The 26,894-nt window shown below is 42.6% G+C and overlaps 2 protein-coding genes across 4 annotated transcripts in view; one reads left to right on the top strand and one right to left on the bottom strand.

The window, feature by feature from the left end:
• Positions 1-11,915, bottom strand: part of LOC126176316 (transmembrane protein 65) — a 566,608-nt gene extending 554,693 nt beyond the window's left edge. For all 3 annotated transcript variants that reach the window (XM_049923470.1, XM_049923477.1, XM_049923485.1), the window contains exon 1: positions 11,392-11,915. In XM_049923470.1, the coding sequence (XP_049779427.1) occupies positions 11,392-11,848 (457 nt within the window). In that variant the 5' untranslated portion in view covers positions 11,849-11,915. The remainder of the gene's footprint in view (positions 1-11,391) is intronic.
• A 48-nt stretch (positions 11,916-11,963) lies between these two features.
• The window catches only part of LOC126176306 (COP9 signalosome complex subunit 5), a 37,360-nt gene continuing 22,429 nt past the window's right edge, over positions 11,964-26,894 (top strand). The window contains exon 1 of the mRNA XM_049923460.1: positions 11,964-12,298. Within this exon, the coding sequence (XP_049779417.1) occupies positions 12,141-12,298 (158 nt within the window). The 5' untranslated portion in view covers positions 11,964-12,140. The remainder of the gene's footprint in view (positions 12,299-26,894) is intronic.

Raw genomic sequence — 26,894 nt, 5'->3', positions numbered from 1 at the left:
TGAAGTATTGGGATCCTGAATAAACATAACCTGCTTTCAGCTTATTGAAAGCCGCTCGTAATAGACATTAAGAGAAGGTAATATATTGACGTTCAGATTTTTTTTATTTCATTTTATGTCCTTTAAACCATCTACAGACAGACCTGCCCGTCAGCGCAGTATACGTCTGCAGGAACTCTTTTCGTACTTCCAAACATGATTCAAATGGCTCTGAGCACTGTGCGACTTAACTTCTGAGGTCATCAGTCGCCTAGAACTTAGAACTAATTAAACCTAACTAACCTAGGGACATCACACACATCCATGCCCGAGGCAGGATTCGAACCTGCGACCGTTGCGGTCTATCGGTTCCAGACTGTAACGCCTAGCATACTTCCATGCAGCTAAGATCCGGACACTGCGAAAACAAACAGGGTGATTAACTTGTTAACCATTTAAACGAAAAGGAAATATACGCTAGTTTGCAACAAATGATTTCTGTCGCTATTTACAATTGAATCTGAGTAAGCAACGATGCATGTGGAATAATATCGTTTCTGTCAAGGCGTGATGTCTATTTTCTTGCTACTTTGAAGCCAGTTAAAGGAATCGACCTGCGGTGCGAAATAAAAAGAATACATAAATCTAAAATTTCTAAATAGTATGCCGTTTAAGAGCAACTGTAACTTGTAACAGTAGTTAATAACTTCGTTACTAAGTTGTATTAGTGTAGGTTGTTAATCTGGCTTTCTTTTTTCTTTTTCATAGCGTTTACCCCATCTATTAAGGAGTTGGATTTTGCAGGATTTGGCTAATGGACAGATGTCCTTCCTGACGCCACCACCGTAAAGATAACCTAAGGGAGGAAGATCGCGCATGCTGTCTGTGGATCGTGCAAACTTTCTGCTGGGTGGTATAACATTTTAACTGATTGTTTGTTGTATTCTCTGTGACAGAGTCCAGGGATCCGTCCAGCATTTGTCTAAACGAGGGTTAGAAATCGCCTAGAAACCACTCTACGGCAGTTGTTAACCCGCCGCGCGGATTCAACCGGGTCACCGAGTGAGGAGGCGTAGCGGTTAGCACAGTGGACTCGCTTCCGGGAGGACGGTGGTTCAAATCAACATCCGGCCATCTTGATTTAGGTCTTCCATGATTTCCCTAAGTCGCTCCACGCAACTGCCAAGATGGTTCCTTTGACAACTGGCACGGCCGATTTCCTTCCCCGTGCTTTCATAATTCGACCTTATACTCCCTCTCTAATGACCTCGCTGATAACGAGACGTTTAGCTCTGATCTTCTTTCCTTCGATTCGGATCTGGCTCACCACCTTGACTCGCAAAATAGCATGCTGTGAGTCTACAGCTTCTCTTTATACACCGGGGCCCTAGAAACGACGGAGAGTGGTCCACAACCCCACAACTACCGTTGTCTGTTGTCTGCTTTTAATACCGGTTGGTTGTAAATAAACTGATGGTGTTCCGAATGCTGCATTGCGGGCTGAATACATTATAGGGCGCTGAAACGTCGTAGGTATCTTCATTAATTGGTGCGCTAGCGGAGTATGATGAAAAAATAATAGTTCCACTTTCCGCCACCAGGTGAAAATTTGGCGCTATAAGCACTCGGAATATCTTTCCTGTTTTGACGTCAGTATACTGTTAGTCACTTTGTGATGCGTGTTGATTTGCTTTGTGGACTCATTGTTGGTGTAAAGGGTTACGAAGGTTGAAGCTTTCCGTACGAAATTCAATGGCTGTTGAGAAAAAAAGACAGTGCACTGCCGCTAAGTTGTTTTATGAAAATGGCAGCAATAGCAACGCTGCACCGCAGGAGTATCGCTGACAAAGCAGCGGCGAAGAGGTCTCATGTCAATAAATTGGCTAAAGAACGTGCTGAAGACATTTGAAGAAACAGGGGAATCAGGTGATTCAACAGGAAGAGGGAGGCGGTGCATTCCCATGGCAAATGCTACTTAAGTTGCTGTAGCTACAGCCGACCGTGCAGTAAATGCCTCAAATTCTGCAGCCAGTGCTAGAACTGTCACAGTAATTTTCCCACCCTTGGTCAAAACTTCAAACGATTTTGCGGCGCATTTTACACTAGTATGCCCACAAGATTCAGAATGACCACCAAATAAAGTCTAAGGCTACAACGAATTGACTTTGCCCTTCGATGTTTGGAACGCATGAAAGTGGACGACTTGTGGCCGGGGAATATTCTTTGGATGTACAAGACACGTCTTATTTTACGTAGTGCCATGAGTGCACAGAACTGTTGCATTTTTGGTTCTACTCCACCACATGTTGTGCAGGAACATCCACTGCGTGCAGCTTATGTGACTGTGTGGTGTGGTTTCACATGTTCCTTCATTCTCGGTCCGCTTTTCTTCGAGGAGGTGACAGGTCGCGGACGTGTTAGGTATACAGTGACATCTGCAAGATATAAGGACCATCTTTCGCAACACGTGATTCCAGCTTTGCAAGAATGTAACTGTGACCAAACCACTATTTTCAAGTAAGAAAGAGCGACATCGCATGTCGCTTGCCAGATGAAAGGTTTGCTTCGGAAAACCTTTGGTAACGACCGTATCATCTCTATGCAATTTCAGGACATGTAACCTTCTAGACCCCCAACTTAACTCCATGTGACTTCTAGTTGTGGGGATATCTGAAAGACTGTGTTTATCAGGTATGTATCCAGACTCTTCCTAACCTGAAGTACATATCACTCTGGTCCCTCTGGATAAGCCGCGAGTAATGTCGACCAGGTCGTGTTACGGATGCAATATGTTGCTGAGCCGGAAGAGCTTACAGAACACGTGCTGTAACTTGTGACAGAATTCAAATAAACGTTCCAGAACCAGCGTTATCCTGTGTTTGATCTTTCCTCTCCTTTTCCTCGACCCACACCACATTCTGATTGCTTACAGTGATACAGTTCCACCTGGAGTCAGAAAGTGTAACAATCAGTTTTATAAGCATACTCCTTGAGCTCATTGATTAATTAACATACTTACGATGTTTTAACGTCCTGCGATTTATATAGCCTGCAGTGCAGCACTGGGTACACTGCCGATTTAATTATAAGCGCCTGGTATATTGATCTAATGTGGTGTCAACTTTGAAACCCTCCCCTCACATTAACTACAGTGCTTACTTAGTCTTTCGGTTGTAATTCACTGGTGTGCAAAACTTAAAGATGAAAGTAAGATTCGCATTACGTGTCACTGCCACGTAACACAGCCCGATGAAACTTTGGCCATACATAGAAAGAACTGGTACAGTGTAGTACAGAAGTTAAGTGAATGAAATACGAGAGGCGTTTGAAAAGTCTGTGCAAAGCCCGAGAGATGGCACCACCGGCGCGTATTGAGTTCATGTTTAGTTAGTAGCATCTTTGGAAAGAACGCACACCAAGTTTCAGCCATATTGGTCAATTTCTTTGTGTTTGGCATTCGTGTGAATCAAGGAAGTAAAGTGATTTTCAAAAAATGGACGAAAAATAATTTCGTGTGGTGGTTAAACATTACTTTATGAAAGGCGAAACGCCTCAGGAGACTAAAGAGAAGCTTGATATACATTGCGGTGACTCTGCACCTTCGATTAGAATAGTTGATAAATGGTTTCAAAATTTCCGGAATGGCCATATGGGCATAAGTGATGCTGAACGTTCTGAACGCCCTGTGGAGGTTACGACTCCAGAAATCATTGATAAAATCCATGATATGGCGATGGATGACAGAAGAGTTAAGGTGCGGGAGGTTGCTAGTGGTGTGAGCATCTCGAATGAACGGGTAAATAATATTTTGTATAAACATTTGGACAAGACAAAGCTATCCGCAAGATGGGTTCCGCGATTGCTCACGCTTGACCAAAAACGGAATCATGTGAAGTGTTGCAAGGATTGTTTGTAGCTGTTCAGGAAGAATCAGCAGGACTATAACCGTCGTTTCGTCACCATGGATGAAACATGGATACATTACTGCACTCCTGACACCAAGCAACAATTTAAACAATGGGTTACCAAGGGAGAATCTGCACCTAAAAAGGCGAAGACCATTCCTTCGGCCGGAAAAGTTATGGCGACTGTCTTTTGGGATTCGCAAGGGATAATCCTCATCGACTATCTGGAAAAGGGTAAAACTATTACAGGTGCATATTATTCATCGTTATTGGACCGTTTGAAAACTGAGCTGCAAGAAAAGCGCCGGCGATTGGACCGCAAAAAAGTCCTTTCCCATCACGACAATGCACCAGCACACACCTCAGTAGTCGTGGTCGCAAAATTAATGGAAATCGGATTCCAACTCGTTTCACATCTCCCCATTTCTCCAGCTTGGCTCCCTCGGACTACTATTTGTTCCCCAATTTGAAGAAATGGCTGGCGGGACAAAGATTTTATTCAAACGAGGAGGTGGTTGCAGCAACTAATAGCTATTTTGCAAACTTGGACAGCTCCTATTATTCGGAAGGGATCAACCAATTAGAACAGCGTTGGATGAACTGCGTAAGTCTAAAAGAAAACTATGTCTAAAAATAAAAAGGGTTTACCCCAAACACGTAAGTAGTTTTTATTTTTGCACAGACTTTTCAGCCGGCCGGGTTGGCCATGCGATTCTAGGCGCTACAGTCTGGAACCACAGGACCGCTACGGTCGCAGGTTCGAATCCTGCCTCGGGCATGGATGTGTGTAGTGTCCTTAGGTTTAAGTAGTTCTAAGTTCTAGGGGACTGATGACCTTAGAAGTTAAGTCCCATAGTGCTCAGATCCATTTGAACCAGACTTTTCAAACGCCCATCATAAGCAATGAGAAGAACAGAAATGAAATTTTTATTCAAAGACAATAATTGTACTGAAGTCACTGCCATTTAAGATGTTCCCCTGGACATCACAAACGGCGGTACAAGGTTCTTAATACGATGTGTAATCACCATGGACAACAATTTATGCTCTGCTGGAGGGTCTGCAACGTGCTCCTATGTTGGCAGGTTGGTAAGGAGTTCTTGTAGTAGAGCGTTCCATTCCTCCACCAGCACGGTCGACAATTACTGGAGGCTCGTTGGCTCAAGTGGACGTGCTGCAATACATCTTCCCGCCGCATCCCACACATGCTCAGTGGGATTTAAGTCGGGGAGAAGTCAGTAGCTTGTAACCACACATTGTAAATTATCTCATGAACGATTCGTCTGCGGACTTATATTTATTGGAACGGTTTTGCTTCTATTATCATATTTTTTCACCTGTGTCAGTTTACGCTATTAGTTATCATACATTCTGCATATGTCACCTGAGATTACAGTTTGAGTAAGCAGACGTCAATGTGGATACATATCGGAAAGAAATTTACGTGTGCAATTCCGCTTCCCACTCAAAACCTGATTGTGAATAAATGTACACCGTGAGACAAGAAATCATTCCACTTCAGTACAGCACGCAGTCTGCATCGCTTTTGGCTTAATTTCAAGGTGACGTATGAAACAACCTCTCTCAAGATTAATCTGTATGCTGGAGAGAAGACGTAATGTACAGGGTGAATCATGTAAAACTTGCACCGCAGATATTGCAGATATGAAATGAGCTATAGACGTGCAGTTTTTACAAAATGGATTAATAGTCAGGGGCTCATATTTTAAGGCAATAAACAGATTGCCATAATATTTAGAAAGTGGCAAACATACTTTTTAAAATGGAATAATTCCTATTGAAATTAACAAACTAAAAGTATGGTAAAATAGAATATCAGTGGTGTCTGTTGCAGGAGTCTAGTGCGAGTCGTTTACGAGACATCGTATTGTACACAGTGCCCACATCGACACTCGTTTGTACCATTCAGCCCGCGTAGTTGATAGGTATGATGTTGTTATGTTTGCTTACAGTTTGCTTGTGTGTTCCTTGAGTGCACTGCGACTTGCTAGTCAGCCAGTATGTAACAGTCCAAGCAGTAGGTCGAGAGTGGACGATGGGATTTACCAATGTAGAAACAGCCAGTATGCTCATGGTGTGTCGAGAGTGTAGGAAGAATGCAGTTCGTTCCTGCACGGTGTAACCGGCAACAGACGTCAACCATCTTGCAATATTTATCAACCACCTCTTCAGCCAGATACATGAAAGTCGTCGTATAACTCCTAGACAACGTATCAGAAGGAAACAAGTGATGAAGGAAGAGGGCGACATTAATGCTCTTGCAGCTGATCCGCGCGTTAGCTCCCACGCAATCACCCGAGGATGTGGTGTGAGACAGGCACCCGTTCTATGCATTCTCCATCGACACAGGTTTCATTCCTATCACATATCTCTCCTTCAAGAGAACATGGAAACGATTATGAAAATTGTGTTAACTTCTGTACATGGGCATTAAGACAGGATACTCCAGATGTATCATGTATCTTGTTGAGTGATGAGGCCACATTTACCAATCACGGCCAGGTAAGCAGCCCAAACATGCTCTACTGATCTGTTGACATTGTAGCTGAGTGGTCAGCGCGACATAATGTCAATCCTAAGGGCCCGTGTTCGATTCCCGACTGGGTCGGAGATTTTCTCTGCTCAAAGACCGGGTGTTGTGTTGTCCTGATCATCATCATTTCATCCCCATCGACATGCAAGTCGCCGAAGTGATGTCAAATCGAAAGACCCGGCGAACGGTCTACCCGACGGGAGGCCCTAGTCACACAACATCTACTACTCTATCTGTTGACAATCACCGTTAGCTTCGTCAGGTGGAAAGTCAGCATCTAAGGTGTCCAACCGCGTGGAGTGCGATAGTGAACCAGCAGCCCACAGGCCCTTTTTTCATAGACAGAACACATGAATGCTCGCTTTTTATTCTGCGGGGAAAGCTGAAAGACGCCGTCTACAAGAAGATATCAACTACACGCGATAATATGCAACGACAAATTATTGTAGCCTGCTCGGACAACCTCGCTGAAATGCTAGCGAGTGTGCAGCAGTCGTTCCATAACAGACTGGAAGCGTGTATTGCCGCTGCCGGTGGTCATTTTGAACACAACCTGTGGCGGTCAATTGTCTCGTTACTGGTAAGAATCCACATAACTAGTGTATGCACTTCTGTTGTTCCTTAGTGTATGCAACAACAGGTATTGTACAATTGTCGGTGTGCGAACTTTTCAAAATACGATATCTCGTAAACGACTCCCACTAGAATCCTGCAACATACACCATTGACATTCTAATTTAGCCTACTTTTAGTTTGTTAATTTCAACAGCTGTCATTCGGTTTAAAAAGCGTAGTTTGCACAAAAAATACACTTTCCAAGTATTATTACAATCTGTTGTTTGGCTAACAATACGAGTCCCTGACCTGGATAATTGGAATGAGAGTAACCGAAATGAGAGTAACCGATCAGCGCTGAAGAAACAAAAGCATGACTGTTCAATATGAAGACTTAAGAGCCGCCATTGGACGAGGCAACTAAATATGAAAGTTATGAGCCCAACGCTGCAGAAAAAATGCAAGTATAACTAATTGTTTGTCGACATATCGTAAACCTTTTTTCATCTACATCTACTACATCTACATTTATACTCCGCAAGCCACCCAACGGTGTGTGGCGGAGGGCACTTTACGTGCCACTGTCATTATCTCCCTTTCCTGTTCCAGTCGCGTATGGTTCGCGGGAAGAACGACTGTCTGAAAGCCTCTGTGCGCGCTCTAATCTCTCTAATTTTACATTCGTGATCTCCTCGGGAGGTATAAGTAGGGGGAAGCAATATATTCGATACCTCATCCAGAAACGCACCCTCTCGAAACCTGGCGAGCAAGCTACACCGCGATGCAGAGCGCCTCTCTTGCAGAGTCTGCCACTTGAGTTTGTTAAACATCTCCGTAACGCTATCACGGTTACCAAATAACCCTGTGACGAAACGCGCCGCTCTTCTTTGGATCTTCTCTATCTCCTCCGTCAACCAGATCTGGTACGGATCCCACACTGATGAGCAATACTCAAGTATAGGTCGAACGAGTGTTTTGTAAGCCACCTCCTTTGTTGATGGACTACATTTTCTAAGGACTCTCCCAATGAATCTCAACCTGGTACCCGCCTTACCAACAATTAATTTTATATGATCATTCCACTTCAAATCGTTCCGCACGCATACTCCCAGATATTTTACAGAAGTAACTGCTACCAGTGTTTGTTCCGCTATCATATAATCATACAATAAAGGATCCTTCTTTCTATGTATTCGCAATACATTACATTTGTCTATGTTAAGGGTCAGTTGCCACTCCCTGCACCAAGTGCCTATCCGCTGCAGATCTTCCTGCATTTCGCTACAATTTTCTAATGCTGCAACTTCTCTGTATACTACAGCATCATCCGCGAAAAGCCGCATGGAACTTCCGACACTATCTACTAGGTCATTTATATATATTGTGAAAAGCAATGGTCCCATAACACTCCCCTGTGGCACGCCAGAGGTTACTTTAACGTCTGTAGATGTCTCTCCATTGAGAACAACATGCTGTGTTCTGTTTGCTAAAAACTCTTCAATCCAGCCACACAGCTGGTCTGATATTCCGTAGGCTCTTACTTTGTTTATCAGACGACAGTGCGGAACTGTATCGAACGCCTTCCGGAAGTCAAGGAAAATGGCATCTACCTGGGAGCCTGTATCTAATATTTTCTGGGTTTCATGAACAAATAATGCGAGTTGGGTTTCACACGATCGCTGTTTCCGGAATCCATGTTGATTCCTACATAGTAGATTCTGAGTTTCCAAAAACGACATGATACTCGAGCAAAAGACATGTTCTAAAATTCTACAACAGATCGACGTCAGAGAGATAGGTCTATAGTTTTGCGCATCTGCTCGACGACCCTTCTTGAAGACTGGGACTACCTGTGCTCTTTTCCAATCATTTGGAACCTTCCATTCCTCTAGAGACTTGCGGTACACGGCTGTTAGAAGGGGGGCAAGTTCTTTCGCGTACTCTGTGTAGAATCGAATTGGTATCCCGTCAGGTCCAGTGGACTTTCCTCTGTTGAGTGATTCCAGTTGCTTTTCTATTCCTTGGACACTTATTTCAATGTCAGCCATTTTTTCGTTGGTGCGAGGATTTAGAGAAGGAACTGCAGTGCGGTCTTCCTCTGTGAAACAGCTTTGGAAAAAGGTGTTTAGTATTTCAGCTTTACGCTTGTCATCCTCTGTTTCAATGCCATCATCATCCCAGAGTGTCTGGACATGATGTTTCGAGCCACTTACTGATTTAACGTAAGACCAGAACTTCCTAGGATTTTCTGTCAAGTCGGTACCTAGTATTTTACTTTCGAATTCACTGAACGCTTCACGCATAGCCCTCCTTACGCTAACTTTGACATCGTTTAGCTTCTGTTTGTCTGAGAGGTTTTGGCTGCGTTTAAACTTGGAGTGAAGCTCTCTTTGCTTTCGCAGTAGTTTCCTAACTTTGTTGTTGTACCACGGTGGGTTTTTCCCGTCCCTCACAGTTTTGCTCGGCACGTACCTGTCTAAAACGCATTTAACGGTTGCCTTGAACTTTTTCCATAAACACTCAACATTGTCAGTGTCGGAACAGAAATTTTCGTTTTGATCTGTTAGGTAGTCTGAAATCTGCCTTCTATTACTCTTGCTAAACAGATAAACCTTCCTCCCTTTTTTTATATTCCTATTAACTTCCATATTCAGGGATGCTGCAACGGCCTTATGATCACTGATTCCCTGTTCTGCACTTACAGAGTCGAAAAGTTCGGGTCTGTTTGTTATCAGTAGGTCCAAGATGTTATCTCCACGAGTCGGTTCTCTGTTTAATTGCTCGAGGTAATTTTCGGATAGTGCACTCAGTATAATGTCACTCGATGCTCTGTCCCTACCACCCGTCCTAAACATCTGAGTGTCCCATTATTACAGTGTCCGATTATTACAGATATCTTCCGCCTGCATTCCGGCTGAATGGATCATAGTGACATGCATGTTCAACAATCAGATACACTTCACACGTCGAGCATATCATCTACACTTCATACATGTAAACAATTATACCTGCACATATACTAGACTTTCATATATTTTTGTGTGGGGCATATCGCCCCTGAATTAAATTAAAAATATTCCCCATCCCCTAGTTCTGACCAAGACTTTCGGTTCCAAGATTGTAAGGCAACTGTGGGATCTGGGACTCCCTCTGTCCCACTGTCATTTCGCCTGGTCATTGGCTGGATCCCAATTATGGGTTACTCGAACAGCCAACTATATCAAGCGAATGAAAAGTACCAAACAGATAGCTGAATATTCGCAATCACAGTACTATCTGATACACACAAAACTAATTATACAAAGCTGAAGTCGAATTTCGAATTCGTGACTTGAAAGTGGTACCGAATTTGTTATCGCGAGAAGTTGTCTAAGGACACCAAGTTTCCGTTGCCACAATGACCGTCGTACGAATATTCAGATCAAACAGGCACAGGTCGCGCACAATTTGATTCTTAGCACCGGCTTCGCTCGTCAGACCGCATCTTCCGACAACGTACGAATATTCAGACCAAACAGGCACAGGTCGCGCACAATTTGAGTCTTAGCACCGGCTTCGCTCGTCAGACCGCATCTTCCGACAATCACTGGCCTAGTTGCGTCAATGGGCGACTGTGATACCGATATCAAAAGCTAGACTTCATCTTAAAACATTATTGTTAAGGAAATATTCTTATCCCAAGTAAAATAACAATTGATTATTCACTGGTTTGAAAAAGTATCGTTTAAATGCACATCTCTAATAAATCTTTTCTCAATTGTTCCCAAAACAACTGTAATACGTGCGCAGACTAGGCCGATTTAGTACCCGTGACAAATAAGTCATAATGTGCCAAGTTCGCTCACGATAGGACACACATTTTGAATCTCGTTAGCTGTCTAATAAATCACTGCTGGCATATTATTCTAGCATTGTTTTCGACCTGACGGTAAATAATAACTGTAATCACGTACTGTACTCTGTACACATCGTGAAACTAGTTGCGAAAGAAGACTCGTATAACTTTGTTTATAATTCAAACACTTGCTCGTCACTAGCATTCTATGCGAACTGGAACAAGTTAGTAGTTGTTATGGATCTGAAATTAATGAACAATATACGTAAAGAAACAGGTTTCTGGAAGCAGGAAAATAATGAAGGAACAAGGAAGTTTCAAAAAAGCGAAAAACATTGAAATTATCCTGTTATCTGCAGGGCACGACCTGAAAATTAATATGAGAATTACAGGTATTTTAGAATGTTATACGAAGCAAAGAAAGTAAAACAATGCCTCTATGGTTGCAGTAGCGCTAAAAGTCAAATTATTCAAACTACTGTCGTTATCTGAAAACTAATTATTGAAATATTTGCCATAAAGTTCAGCAACAAGCGAAATGCAGTTCCTTTGCATTTACGTACCTTCATATTCGGCTTTCATTTTCTCCGACTGAAATTCCTGCAGTGCGCAGAGAAGTGCGTTCCTTTCTTCTCCGGTTAGTCGAAGTATTAAATCTTGAGCCTGGCGTTTGGTCAAAGGCGCTGACACCGACTTGTCCACGATTAGCAAGCATGACGAATTACTAAATAATTTCGAGTTTATTCCTGGAACAGTCTGTAAGTTTTTAAAATATCGCGAGAATATCGAAACTGGGATGTTATTGCGAGCAGCTGATCTGGCCATATGAGTTTCATTTCTTAAATTTGGCGCTTTTCTTGTGGAGTGAAACAACCGAAGTCCGCAATACTGAAGAGTAATATTGTTTGAATTGCGAGTACTTAATGAGTAGCCGGGATAAGAATTGATGCGGCAGCTCTCAGCTCTCTGCAATAAATTGGAAAATTTTTGAAGAATACTGAACGAAAACGGGGACTTCATTGTCAACAACCACTCGCGTGATGTTGAACTTCGGATGAACGCTGCTATACTGACTCCCGATCCGAAGCCATGGTGCTACTGTCAACCCTGGCGGGAATTCTTAGAATTGCGCTGTTGTATTGTCAACAGTTGAGGTGCGATACTGGTGAGGAGTAGCTTTGTGGTTAGGTATGTTGGAAATAAATATTATTTGTTAAGGAACAGTGATTTCCAGGTGAAACGAGACATACGTTACTATCGAAAACGGTAGGTTGTGGAACGTTCCGTTTAATCTCAATTTTTAGAATTTATCATGGCAAGTGGATCGTCGTCCGAAACACAGTCGGCAATCGCTCAGAAGACATGGGAAATGTCGAATAACATAGAAACAATTAGCTCAGTGGATGAAATATACAGATATGATCGTAAGCAACAACAAGACATACTTGCTGCGAAACCATGGGAGAAAGAGTAAGTGTAGATAAGTTTTATTTGCTGTTCATGATATATTGTATACTCCACCACAACGTTCACGCGGTCTGTTTCAACGCTGAAGTTGTTTTATCGCTCAGTTTATTTTTTTATGTCAAGGAACAACATTTAGATACCCTAAACCAGAAAAATTTGTTTCTTACGCAAGTAATATAAGCTTGTTAATTCGTATTTAAACATGCAGAATGAATGGAGTCACATTAATGATTGTGGTGTATCGTTAGACTTGTTGCCTTTATTTTCATTCTTCGTATTGAACCTAACTTCTTAGTCCATTATGAACATCTTATTGGCTAGCATATTGCCACACAGATTTTTTAAATTGCTTTGGAATATTTTTTTTTTAAATTAACACATTCCACATCACAAGGTTTATCATTAATACTGTTGTAAAACATTAATCTGCTGTGTCTAGTTGTGTATCCCTTATTTCTTCTTTTAGTTATATTTTTCCCCTTCCGTAGATTTGATCTGTTATTTCTATATTTACATTTTCAGTGGAATTGTTTTAAACCTTCTTTATCAATTAGTGTTCTACAGTAGATTTTCTTAATTCTTCTCGCTTATCTTTCCCCATTGTAGTCATTTGTTTGCACCAAAATTTCTTACCTTCAAATGCCAGAAAGTAAGTTGTTCTTTATTATTCTAATATTTTTGTTTTATTGCAGCCTATTGTCACATTTGGCTTAATAATGATTACCAGTTTCATTTTAGATTTTGAACATCTTCAGATCAGGTGTAGTTGCAGAGCAACCAATCAGTTCTTTGTGTGGTGCATAGCTTATGCAAGTCACTTCACACAGCACCATAAAATTGACAGGTCGGTCTGCAACTACATTGGACCCGAAGATGTCCAAAATTTGAACGAAACTAGTACCTAATCATTATTAAGACAAATGCATTAACATAATGTAATAAAAGGTAAATGCTGTATTGTAATAATAATTACTGATATGTATCACCACTTGACACCACATCAAGCTTTCATTCTTTACCATTTTTGATTTGTAGTTTTATGACAATTCTATTCTCACAATTGATAATTATTAATTGATTTGTTGTTACAGATTTTACATTTGCACTACTCCACCCTTATTCTAATAACTGTTATCTGTAGTCTTGATGGTATAAGAAGATCCCTCACAGCTTGCAGTGCTGTTGCCAGCTTTTAACTGTGAAGCACTGATGGCAGGAGTTGGTAACAGAAGCCATTTAGAGAACTGTGGCAAAGCTGAGGCACTTCCAGAAGACATTTACAAAATCGTGTTATGCCATTGGTTAATGTAGGCCCACGAAGCTGCCACGCGTAGCCCACTGCGGCTGCCAGGGATTAACTTATGCCGACTTAACTATAGTACTTGATGGGGTTGATTTTCTCTCTGATATGTTAACAAGAATTGCACACGGATTCTACTCAGAATTCAGCTATTGTTTGTGAACATCATCTGGGTCCATAATAGTAGGCTGGAGGAAGCAAGCTCTAGTCAAATACTTACCCACCATATAACATCCATTGCACTTATGCTTCATACCAAGTAACCAGTGCCAATGTGGACAGTAAGCTTTCTATTCCAAGAAAGTGTCATAGGTAGGATATGCAATGAACCAGAACTGTTTCATCTATTTTTGTAATACAGTGAATCAGAACACAGTTTAATAAAATAGGGCACTGCATTCGAAAATGTCTAGTGTCCCCACATTGCTCCTGCACACATTATTGTTAGAGCTGTTTGATCACAGGTGCATGTGAAATAATAAGGAACCCAAGTCATTCGCCCTACACCAGTTACAACTACAGTAGTATATTTGTGCTCTGTTTTAATGCGTTCCCCACTCACAAATAGAACAAGGGGAAAAAACGGCTTTCTGTATGCTTCTGTGTGAGTGTTTCTCATCTCGTTTACCCAAGATATTTGTTGTTGGCAATAGAATTATTCTGCAGTCTGTCACAAATACTGGTTCTCTAAACATTCACAATAGTATCTCATGAAAAGAACATCACCTTAACTCTAGCAATTCCTATTTGAGTTCACGGAGCAATTCTATAACCCTTGTAAGTTGATTGAACATACAGGTGACAGAACTAGCAGCACATTTCTGAAATACTACTGTGTGTTCCTTTAACATGACCTAGTGGGGATCCCAAACATTCGAGCAGTACTAGAAAATGAGTTGTAAAATTATGCTGTTAATGATCTCCTTTATAGATGAGCTGCATTTTCCTAGTATTCTCCCAGTAAACTGAATTCAATCATTTTCGGTCTCCACAACCAATATTTCATAATAATTATTTTACTATATGAACTGACGTGTTCTTTGGAATTTGATGACATTCACATTAACATGATTTAACAGAGTTCTCGTTACTCGGACATTAATTTGAAAAGTAGTAATAATAACAGTATGTACCACTAATATCAGAACAAAGTGCAGACACTGAGGAAGTTTAACGAAGATTTTGAGTTTTGGACTCCAGGATTGTGTTTCTTTCGTCATTATAAATAAAAGATACACTTTGCAAATGATGCTTATTCATCCCCCTCATTACAGAGTGATTACTTCTGTGTTGTGTTTGACAAATGGCATTATGAATCTCAAATTCAGTTGTATTGGTAATAAATTACAACAGTGGACAAATATACTGAATGAATATTGCTAATATTCCTAACTGTCAGAATAGATTGCTAAATGACATATGCAAGTTAATCCTACACTTAATTTTAATTTCTTTCTTTTGTGAAATGATTATATTTTGCCGAAGTGAGAATTTTTTTCAAAATATTATCCCACTAGTGCAAATTAATATATGCGAAACATAGTAATTTACTGATTTCTGTGTCTCCAAAGTTGGCAGTTATTGCTTTGCAGAAAATATCTGAACTGCTCACTAGGCAGATGCACTAACCCTTACATCACCCTGGTACAGTGTCTTTGCACAACTGCACGGACTACCCTAGCATGCCTCCCTCCTTAATCCAATTTCCCATTCATGCCTCGGCACTTGGTATTCCCTCTAAACTTGAACAGCATTGCCAGGCTCTCCAACTGTATTGGAACAGCACCTCAGCATCAAATGAAATCTGCTCATTCTTCGTCTCTTGGGCGGGAGCACCTTCCTGTGTGCATTTTCCTCCATCCACTATGCAGTGTTGTTTTCTGCACCGATGATGACCATAGACTTCTTTGCACCTCATATCCAGCATGGCTGCCAGTCCATGGTGGTGGGACCACCATGTACCCTGCTGGTTGTAACCCCCCTGACTACACAGGGATTGCTCTACTGATGTCTGCGTTGTTAACTCCTCACGTATGCCAAGGAGTAGATGCCCACCACCCTGTGGCAGTGGGAGTCCCAGCAATGGCCATCCTGCCAGGTGGCCTTTGCTGCGGCTGGATGGCGCATGTGGGGATGGCCCCCGGTCGCAGTAGGTGACATCAGGGCAGATGACACGCCATGAAGCGTATTACGTCTTCTCTTGCTGGTGGCGCAACACCAGCAGTCTGTAAGCGGTCGAGGTCTAACTACAGTGTGAAAAAATGTGACCCCAAATCATTCCTTTCCCTGGCCACACCATGGGACGAACATGAGGCTAAGGATGGCAGCGAATCTCATTCTCCCTGGTACCTCATATGTATGAGAGCTGATGGGGTATCCTTCATGTCAATGAAGCCTCAGTTTTTTGTGGAGCACTTAGAGGAAAAGTTTGGGAAAATGGAGGGATTGTCCAAAATGCGAACGGGGTCAGTCTTCATAAAAGCAGCATCCTCTGCCCAGTCACGGGCACTACTCACCTGTGACAAGCTGGGCGATGTTTGTGTTTCCATCACACCCCATAAGAGCTTAAATATGATCCAAGGTATTATATTTCACAGGGATCTTCTTTTGCAGTCTAATGATGAGCAGCACACCAACTTAGAGCAATGAGGTATTCATTTTCATCAGGTAGTCACCGGTGCCTTCATATTGGCCTTCAAGGGTGATACATTACCGAGAAGGTCAGGGTGATGGTATACCAGTGTGATGTCAAGCCAAATATCTCTTCCCTGACGCAGTGCTTTAAGTGCTGGAAGTTCGGGCATATGTCTTCCTGCTGTATGTCCAGCATCATATGTCACGACTGTGGATGTCCATCACATCTCAGTACTTACATGTGCCCCACCTCCCATCTGTGTCAACTGCAGAGAGCACCATTCCCCTTGCTCACCAGACTGCTGGATGCTCCAGAAAGAATGGAAAAATCATGGAATGCAAGACCCTGGACTGACTGACCTACACTGAAGATAAGAGGAAATTTAAACACCTACAACCTGTGCCTATAACATCCTACACCGCCACTACAAAAACAGTTATGGCCTCATCAGTTCCGCCAATTCCAGTCGGCTCCCAGAGCCGTAAGACTACACCTGCCCCATTGATTGTGGGGGGCACTTCCCTCCCTGTTGCTCCCGCACCACCTACCTCAGGAACACTATCCCCCCAACCATCAGGGACATGAGTTCCCACTTCTCGGCTGGAGAAGCGTAAGCCTTCTTCGGCTCCTCTCACTAGGACGGGGTCCCTTGGGTCCCTCCCTTCCCAGGTTTCTACTACTAGGAAAGATGGCACCCAGGGGCTGAAGAGCTCAAAAGCAGCTTGTCTTAGAGCTTCACGATCCTCCTCAGTCCCAGAGACTGAATCAGTGAAGCCCTCCCAGCCAGAGAAACTCAAGGAGCAGTGAGAGAAATCCAAAAAGAAAACCCCCAACAATAAGGAAATTGCAGTGGCACCCACACCACTGCTACCTACAAGCTCTGCATCTGAGGATGAGGTGGACATTCTGGTGTCTGCTGAGGACCTAGATCTTGCCAGACTCTCAGACACAATGTATATAGACTCCTCAGGAACTAAATAGGTGGCAGCAGGTGACCCTGAGGGGTAAACTGCCTCCTTGAGCACTCATGCCTTCCCAGCTTCATGATCACCTCATCCTCCAGTGGAATTGCGGCATTTTTTTCGACCGCCTCGCTGAGCTATGGCAACTGTTAAGCTTTACACCTGCTCTCTGCATTGCCATGCAAGAAACCTGGTTCCCAGCAATGCAGACCCCTGCCCCCCGATGCTATAGGGGATATTATAAGAATGATAGCAACTATAACCATGTGTCAAGTGGAATTTGTGTCAATGTCCTGAACGCAGTGTGTAGTGAAACTGTGCCCCTTCAAACCCTTCTTAAAGCTGTGGTTGTCCGGATAAGGACGACACAGCACATTACTGTCTGCAACGTATATCTTCCTCCAGATGGAGCAGAACCCCTGTATGTATTAGCTGCATTATTTCATGAACTCCCTAGATCTTTCCTACTTTAGGGAGATTTTAATGCCCATAACCCCTTGTGGGGTGGCACAGTGCTTACTGGCCGAGGTAGAGATGTCGAAACTTTACTGTCTCAACTCGACCTCTGCCTCTTAAATACTGGGGCCCCCACACATTTCAGTGTGGATTATGGGAATTACTCAACCATTGAGTTATCCCTCTGCACCCCAGGACTTCTCCCATCTGTCCACTGGAGAGCCCACAATGACTTGTGTGATAGTGACCACTTTCGCATCTTCCTTTCACTCCCTCCGTGCCAATCCCCCGGATGTCTACCCAGATGGGCTTTAAACAAGGCGGACTGGGAAGCTTTCACCTCTGCTGTCAGCATTGAGTCTCCCCCACATGGTTCCATTGATATTGTGGTTGAGCGGGTCAGTAGAACGATTGTTTCTATGGCGGAAAATGCGATCCGTTGTTCTTTAGGGTGCCCCCAGTGAAAGTCTGTCCCTTGTTATTCGCCAAAAATCACTGAGGCAATTAAAGACTGTTGGTGAGCTTTACAGCGACATAAGCAGCACCCTTCCCTAGAGCACCTATTTGCTTTTAAACAGCTCCATGCCTGTATCCGTCAGCTTATAAAACGACGGAAACAGGAGTGTTCGGAGAAGTACGTCTCGACCATTGGTTGCCATACCTCACCATCCCAAGTCTGGACAAAGATCAGACATGTTTTTTTTTTTTACCAGACTCCAACAGGTGTCCATGGCGTGTTATCTACCAACGCAAACGCAATTGTCGATCACTTTGCTGAGCACTATGCTCAAACTTCTATGTCAAAGAAATACACCCCAGCCTTTTGCATCCTCAAATGGCATATGGAAGGGAAAGTCCTCTTGTTCACTACACATCACAGTAAACCCTGTAACGCCCCATTTACAGAGTAGGAGCTCCTCAACACCCTTGCACATTCCCCCGACACAGCTCCTGGGCCAGATCGGATCCACAGTCAGATGATTAAAGATCTCTCGTCTGACTACAAGTGACATCTCCTCATCATATTCAACCGGATCTGGTGCAATGGCGTCTTTCCATTGCAATGGCAGGAGAGCACCATCATTCCTGTGCTCAAAACTGGTAAAACCCCCCTTGATGTGGATAGCTATCAGCCTCACCAGCGTTCTTTGTAAGCTGCTAGAACATATGGTGAGTCGGCAGTTGTGTTGGGTCCTGGAGTCACATGGTCTACTACCTCCATGCTAGGGCAGTTTCCACCAGAGTCACTCTACTACTGATAGTCTTGTGTCCCTCGAGTCTGCCATTTGAACCGCCTTTTCCAGACGCCAACATCTGCTTGCCGTCTTTTTTCATTTCGAAAAGCTTATGACACGACCTGGTGACATTATACCCTTGCCACATTATATGAGTGGGGTCTCCATGGCCCGCTTTCGATTTTTATTCAAAATTTCCTGTCGCTCCGTACTTTCTGTGTCCAAGTTGGTGCCTCCCTTAGTCCCCCCCACCCTATCCAGGAGAATGGGGTCTCACCATGCTCTGTATTGAGTGTATCTCTATTTTTATTATTTTATTATGGTCTAACAGCAGCTGTAGGGCCGTCTGTCTGTGTCGCGTTCTCTGTATGCAGATGACTTCTGCATTTCGTACTGCTCCTCCAGTACTGGTGTTGCTGACCAGCACCTACAGGGAGTCATCCACAAGGCGCAGTCCTGGGCTCTAGCCCACAGTTTCCAGTTTTCAGCCGTGAAATCGTGTGTCATGCACTTCTGTCAGCATCATACCGTTAATCCGGAATGAGAACTTTACCTTAACCCTTTCAGGGCAGAACACGTTTCCCCAAAGCAGAGCAATTCGGCAGCGTTGTGTGGGTTCCATATCCCTTAGGTTTCTTTCGTCTCTTATAAAATCTACAGTTTTTTACTTATTGGTGTAACTTTTTTGTAAATGAAGCTTAAAACATGCTCTTTACTGGCATACTATTTTCATTATTCCATATCGCACACTTTTTGACTTGGCGGTGGTGTTAAAATAGAAAAAAATGAAAAATTTGATTTTTTTTAGTTGAGAGGCGATGCATTGAATTGGGCATATTAAAATTAGTTGTATCTTATTCTTTAAGATTTTAGCTTTAAAACGACACATAAAATACAATTTTCTCTCTTATGGGGCGTCCGTGGGAAGAAAAATAAAAAGTCCATCTTGAGGGATGAAAAATTTGATGTATGTTAATAAACTACAAAATTTCATGGAGTTTGCTTAAAACAAACTTTACGTCTTTGGCATATCAATTTTTAGATGACAACCATATTTTACAAGCCCTTTCGGTACTTTGCTACTTTGTGATACCTGTTGAAGCACTCAGGCACATGAAGAGAAGGGTTGGACGGACAAGTTTCACAAAAAAAAATGGGGACAATTTTTACCCTCCTGGCTTGGAGCAATCACTACAAACGACACAGTCACCCTGTTTTCCAGTGTCCATTCTTGCGATAGCTTGGTACAGGCCGTCCATCCTGTGTAGGTCACCATGCTCAGTGTGTGGCCTCTTCCTATGTGGGGTTGGTCGAGCCCTGACGTTACCCACAAGCTCCTTGACGAGACTCTTCCAAAACTGCAAATGACTCTTTGGTGTCTCTCCTCTTTTCTTTGCTATGATGACATATAGCAAGTAAGCATTGACAATCCCCACCTGAAATTAGCCAGAACAATTACCCTTTTGTCAAAATAAAAATTTACTAATTAGGCCAAGGCCTATTAGAAAAGTGAATATCGTACCTTGAATAACCAGAAGAACATTTTCCCCCACCGTCTTAGGGATTTTCTGGCAAAATGGTAAGATGCACAGTAGTGATCGGCTCCCATATTTGCCGTGTAGTGGCAAATCATTGATGCCTTCTGGTGTGACAATCGGGCCACGTATACAAGCCTCATGTCCCGAACGGGTTAATGACGATCCACTCACTATTGTGGAGACATATTGATTCTTAGGACTGGTTTCCAGTGCCCAATTGAATTGGCTTCCTCACCTTCGTCAGCTTAAGCGGAGGAGCTGGCAGCACCTCAACGCCCTCCACGGCTTGAGCAACATGAACTGGGATGCAGATCGCTCTACATTGCTGCAGCTCTACGGAGCCCTTGTTCGATCCCGCCCTGACTATGGGGGTCTGGTTTATGGTTGGGGCAGCACCCTCAGCATTGTGTTTACTCAACCCAGTGCACCGCTGTCACGTTCAACTAGCAGAGAAAGCATTTAGGACAAGTCCAGTGATCAGTGTGCTGGTAGAGTCCGGTGTCCCTCCAATGAAAGTTAGGAGTGCGCAACTGCTTGCCAGTTACATTGCACACATTCGTAGTTCTCCTGAGCATCAGAACTACTGTCTTGTTTTCCCAACCATGACAGTTCATTTCCCACAGCGGTGACCCAGGTTAGGGCTTAAGATTGCGGTTCACGTCTGATCCCTTCTGTCTGAACTGGAGTCCTTCCCTTTACCACCTGTACTCAAGGTCCATTCACGTACACCTCCATGGTGTAAAACTAGGCCAAAGCTTCACCTGGACTTTACGCATGGCCCTGTGGACTCAGTTAACCCTGCGGCTCTCCACCATCACTTCCTCTCGATTCTTGCCATGTTCCGGGGCTTCGAAGTGGTTCACACTGATGGCTCGATGGCTAATGGTCATGTTGGCTTCGCCTACGTCCACAGAGGCCAGCATTCCTTGCCCGATGGCTGCAGTGTATTCACTGCAGAGCTGGTGGCCATATCTCATGCACTTGTGTACATCTGTTCATGCTCTGGTGAGTCATTTCATCTCTTTACTGACTTCCTGAGCAGCTTACAAGCTATAGACCTGTGCTACCCTCACCATCCTTTGGTAGCGACCGTCCAGAAGTCCATCTATGCCCTGGAACGGTCTAGTCGTTCAGTGGTGTCTATGCCCCGGGTCACATCGGAATCCCAGGAAATGAACTTGCCAACAGGCTGGCCAAACAGGCTACACGGAAACCGCTTCTGCAGGTTGGCATCCCTGTCACTGACCTGTGTCACTGACCTGCGTTCGTTATTATGCCACCAGGTTTTTTTTGCTTTGGAAGAGCGAATGTCATTGTCTCAGTACGCACAACAAACTGCATGCCATTAAGGAGACTAAGAGTGTGTGGAAGTCCTCCATGCCGGCCTCTCGCTGGTACTCCGTGGTTCTCTGCTAGCTCTACATTGGCCACACATGGGTGACACATGACTACCTCCTGCGCTGTGATGACCCACCTCACTGCTGGTGTGGCGCACGGTTGACAGTGGCCCATATACTGTTCTGCTGCCCTTCTTTGGCTGCCCTGCGTCGTAATCTTCAGTTACCAGTCTAGTTACTGTTAATTTTAGCAGACAATGCCTCATCGGCTGATTTGGTTTTACGTTTTATCTGTGAGAGTGGGTTTTATAATTCTATGTAGGTATTAGCGCATGTCCTTTGTCCCTCTGCGTCCTCCATGCCCATGCTTTTGGGCAGGAGGTTTTAATGTCTTACAGAGTGGCTGGCTCACCCTCTTTATTCTCATGATCAGCCAGCCATGGTCATCTGCTCTCTTGTTTTAATTCCTTCTACCTGTTTCTGGCGTCTCTCTGTGTTTTTCTTGTCTTAGTGTTTGTTCATGGTGTATAGACCCGGGACAACCGGGAGATCCAGAAAAAACTCAGGAATTTTTTCATCCGGGAGAAAACCGGGAAAAACCCGGGAATTGTTTAGAATTCCGGGAATTTTTCATTGTTTTAGTTTTCAGTTAAATTTTTGTGATTTTGACTGGTATCCCGGTATTGCAGAGTAATACTGTGGCAACAAAACATGAACGAGAGAAAAAAAGGAAAGTAAAACTTAAGTTGCAAAGGAAATGCGCCGTATACAACAACAAATCACAGTGCTCATACAAGCGTCTGCCAACAGCAAAGTGTGTCAATGGCTTTAGGAAGACTACGCAATGCTCTATAACAACAAATTGCTTCCGATGAGCGTGACGTGACAACTGTTTAAATTAGACTCGTTTAAGCAGTTGCGGGCGGGCTCTTGCGCATGCGCAGTTGAGTCGCGTATGGGTAGTACCTCCTATCGCTTCTGGTTACAGAAATATGGCTGGGCGCCACTACTTGATATTGCCCCGGTTCGGAAATGTAGTAAATCTGGCGCTGATGCCCAGAGTAGTCTGAGTTGTGGTGGGGAGATAGGTCGTCTCCACGTGACCTGTGTTTACGTTCAGTGATTTTGTTGCTTCCTCTTCGTTTATTGCTCTCACATTAAATGATAACAAACGGATTTTTGCGGCCCGGGAGTTATCAAATGAATTAAAATATGTTCGCATAATTACAGAAGGCTAAAACATGTTATTAGTTTTAGATTTTATTTCCACCTTCCTGACAGTCAAGAATTAATCGCCTTGCAGAACAATGAAGTTATTTTTGTCGGTTCGCTAAAGAGATTTGGCTTTCATTAATCTTTTCTGCTTTATTTGAAATGTTTAATTTCACACTATTGGCTAGTTTCAACTGTTCGCTGCATTTCAAGTGCACGTATGGCATTATTCCATAATAAAGAACCAAACATGAGATAATGCAGAATGCACTCCAAGAAAATTTACATACGAATCTGGACATACAAATGTGCATTTTAAGCTGAATTATGCGATTGGCTCACGAGATTCCTCTGCTCTTGAAGTATCCTCTGATGTCTTGTTTCTTTTATGACATAATGTAAGATCTTTTAATGTTTTACATGTAATTATGGGCTTGCTGTGTCATCGTAGCTGCGTAAGCGCCTATTATCTGGCGCTCTCTTCCAACTGCTGAAACGAACCTATTTCTAACAAGTCGCAGGAAAATATTGCAAACGGTGGTTTTAAAAGCGTTACATTCAAACCAAATTTCCTTTTACGAAAGATGAACTGTGTGCGAGAATGTACGATGAATTTCTTAAATCACAAAGCGTTTGACTCTCGTTTAAAAATCAAGTCTTTGAGGATGACCATTTCGAAGAATTTTGAGCCCAGTAGATCAGACATTCATGTCACTATTAAAAATTTTACTGGCACATTTGTGTGGTGTATCTTAAAGTGTAACATGCGCAAAAAAGATCAACATTATATGTGAAAGCTTACCTTCTCTTCCAGCTTATTAATCTTCAAGACCAATATTATATGTGAATGTTATGTATGTTAATTTAAACCATTAACTTTCTTATTTGTGTGTTCGCATTACTTAAGAGTGATCTTGCTATTGGCTGGCTACATCATGTGCCCTATGCTGTCATCAGCTGGCGAGATCACGTGACATGAGCTATGACTGGCTTACAAAAGCGCATCGCAATCTCGATTTCAGTGCTTCGAAAAGTGACTTGCGGTGTTTGGTGGAATTCAGATTTATACCTTCGTAATACAGAAATATGCAGCGTACATGTTGCTGCTGCACATCAAAGGTCTTTCAAAACGTGTATTTCCCCCCTGAGTTTCGTTTTCTAGGGTGCCAGGAAATTCTACGTCAGTATATAAAACCATAAACATTCAAAGGATTGATTAGTTTTACAGGGCTGAGGAAGAGTATACTGTCACTTAACAGGGAAAAAGTGTATTTTCACCCGGGAGAAAGTGTATTTTTAGCTGGGAAATCTGGGAAAAATCCGGGAATTTTTTTTCCTTGTGCACGTATACACCCTGTTGTTGCCCGTCAGTCATTCTTATGGTTTTTTTCCTTTCTCCCAGTTTTGTGTTGTCAATCTCACTTTTTTTTCCCTTGTGTAATCATTTTAATCAGAACAAGGGACCGATGACCTAGCAGTTTTATCCTCCCCTTTAAACCAACCGTTGATTGAAATGGGGTCCTAACTCAAACCCAGATATAGGTGCTATAATCTGCATCTGCATTTCCATCCATACTCCACAAACCACCATGAAGTGCATGGCAGATTGTACATCCTATTGTATTAATCATTAAGGTTTCTTCCAGTTCCATTTATGTATGGAACTGGGAAGAATGAGTACTTGAATGCCTCTGTGTGATATGTTAAGTATTCTAATCTTTTCCTCATGATCCCTATGTGAGCAATACGTAGAGTGTGGTAGTATACTCCTAGAGTCGTCATTTAAAGCCAGTTAGTAGACTTGCTTGGGATAGTTTACATCCATCATCAAGAGTCTGCCAGTTCAGTTCCTTCACCATCACTGTAACCCTGTCCCAAAGGTCAAGCGTACCTATGACCATTCGTGCTGCTCGTCTCTGTATACATACAATAGCCCCTGTTAGTCCTATTTGGTACTTGTCCAACACACTTGAGCAGTATTCTAGAAAGGGTCACATCAGTTATTTGTAGGCAATATCCTTTGTAGACTGATTACACTTCCACAGTATTCCAACAATAAACCGAAGTCTGCCACCTCCTTTACTCACAACAGAGCCTATGTAAACATTCAATTTCATATCCCTATGAAGTGTTACACCCAGGTATTTGTACGGGATGGCCAATTCCAGCTGTGACTCATTGACATTATATTCATAATCATTAATCAAATGAAACTGTATGGTTCCAGAGACCTTTTGAAGTTTCAGACATCTGTGATATATGCAGACTGAAGTGACGAATGAAAATTTGTACTAAGGCTACAACTCAAACCAGGGTCTCCTGTTCACTGGACAGATGCGCTAACCGCTATGCCACTCTTGACCATATAAAGTCTCCGGACCCATATAGTTTCATTTGATTATTAGCTGTAGGTGAATCAGTGCATGATTCTTCCCTTTGAACTTTCATCAATATTCACCGTACATGCTGTCCATTCTAAAGTCCAATTCATGAACAATGACAGTTCGCGCATATTGAGGCATGGACAGAGACTGCGTTGTTGATGATTCCAAGCGACTGCATGTGCTTACCGCTTGAAGAAGGCATAATCTGTATCACTTCAGAGGGGGTTACCTTAATAGTCTCGGATGTTATTGAATTTAGCATATGTTAAAATTCAGGAGTGAGTAAGAAACACACATCTTTTCTATTTTCTCCAAAGTATTTCCTGCCCTGCGATACAGGCCTCCAGAGGTGACACTGCGAACTCTATTTCTAAGGTGCAAATTTCGGAAAAAATTTTAAAATGTTGTATCTCTGTAACAGTTCTAGATATTTTGTTAGAGTTTTTTTTTTTTTTATTTGAAAGATAATTGCTTTATGTTACAGTGGTATCCCCTGTTTGGACATATGTGTCGAAGTTCTTTTACTGTCGCCTTTTGAATTTTTTTATAATTTACAGAAAAAAATTTCAAAAATGCCAATCCGGAAAAGTTAGATTTATTGCTGTTTATTAGTACCATGTAGTACTATATTCTCTGTAAAGGAGAGCTTCCACTTTTAAGTTGGACAGTTTTTATTTTAAAAAATCATTTTTTTTTTAACTTTCAAGAGCAATGTATGTCTTCACTGAAGTTGTCTCTTACTATTTCTTTGTTATGATGTTTATTTCTTTTGTCTTTGTTGCAGTTAGTTCTTATCACTTTCTTTGTTGCAGTTATTTCCTTTCAATTTCACTGTTGCAGATGTTTCTTACAGTTTGTTGTAGTTTCTTGTCAGTTTCTTTGTCATGGTTGTTCATTGCAGGTTTCTGTATTGTAGTTGTTCAGTGCTAATCTGTTTACTGAAGAGGCTTCTAAGAAATCTGAGACCATCCAGAGAGTCCTGTGTTTTTGTGAGGAATTTGCCAGTTGACACAGTTACAGTGTGTTTTGTGAAAAGAACTGTTTGAAATGTCGTCTGACTGGGACCAGAGGAGAGTGAAGTGTGCTGACTATTTGCATATCCTAAAAGAGTGATATATAAGACAAACAAAAAACAGACTTTGCTCAGGTTGGGAATAAGTGTTCTCGTTTAAGACTCTGCTTCAAAGTGGAGATGTTTCCAGTGATAACTTTTTAGGGCAAATGTTTTGGCAGAATAACAACAATGGTAGTATCTGGACAAGGTGAAGCCTCCCACCGTGCAGATGGGATTCATGCATCAATAGAGGAAGATTTAAATACCCTGAATCAGTCAACTACAGAGGAAGGTGTTAACCCTGTTAAGAAACCATGGTCAGTGAAGTCCAGAGTCATAAGCTCTAGGCATCAAGAAAGTGCAGAGAAATTACTACAGCTATGGATGAATATACTATAGAAAAACTGACCACACTCTTTAAAGTAGAAATTCCATCTTCAGAAGCAAATGAACCAAAGCACTCTTGCCAGGAATTTTTCACAATAT

The sequence above is a fragment of the Schistocerca cancellata genome, chromosome 1, assembly GCF_023864275.1.
Source record: "Schistocerca cancellata isolate TAMUIC-IGC-003103 chromosome 1, iqSchCanc2.1, whole genome shotgun sequence".
NCBI lineage: Eukaryota > Metazoa > Arthropoda > Insecta > Orthoptera > Acrididae > Schistocerca > Schistocerca cancellata.
This window is presented reverse-complemented; position numbering and strand designations above follow the sequence as displayed.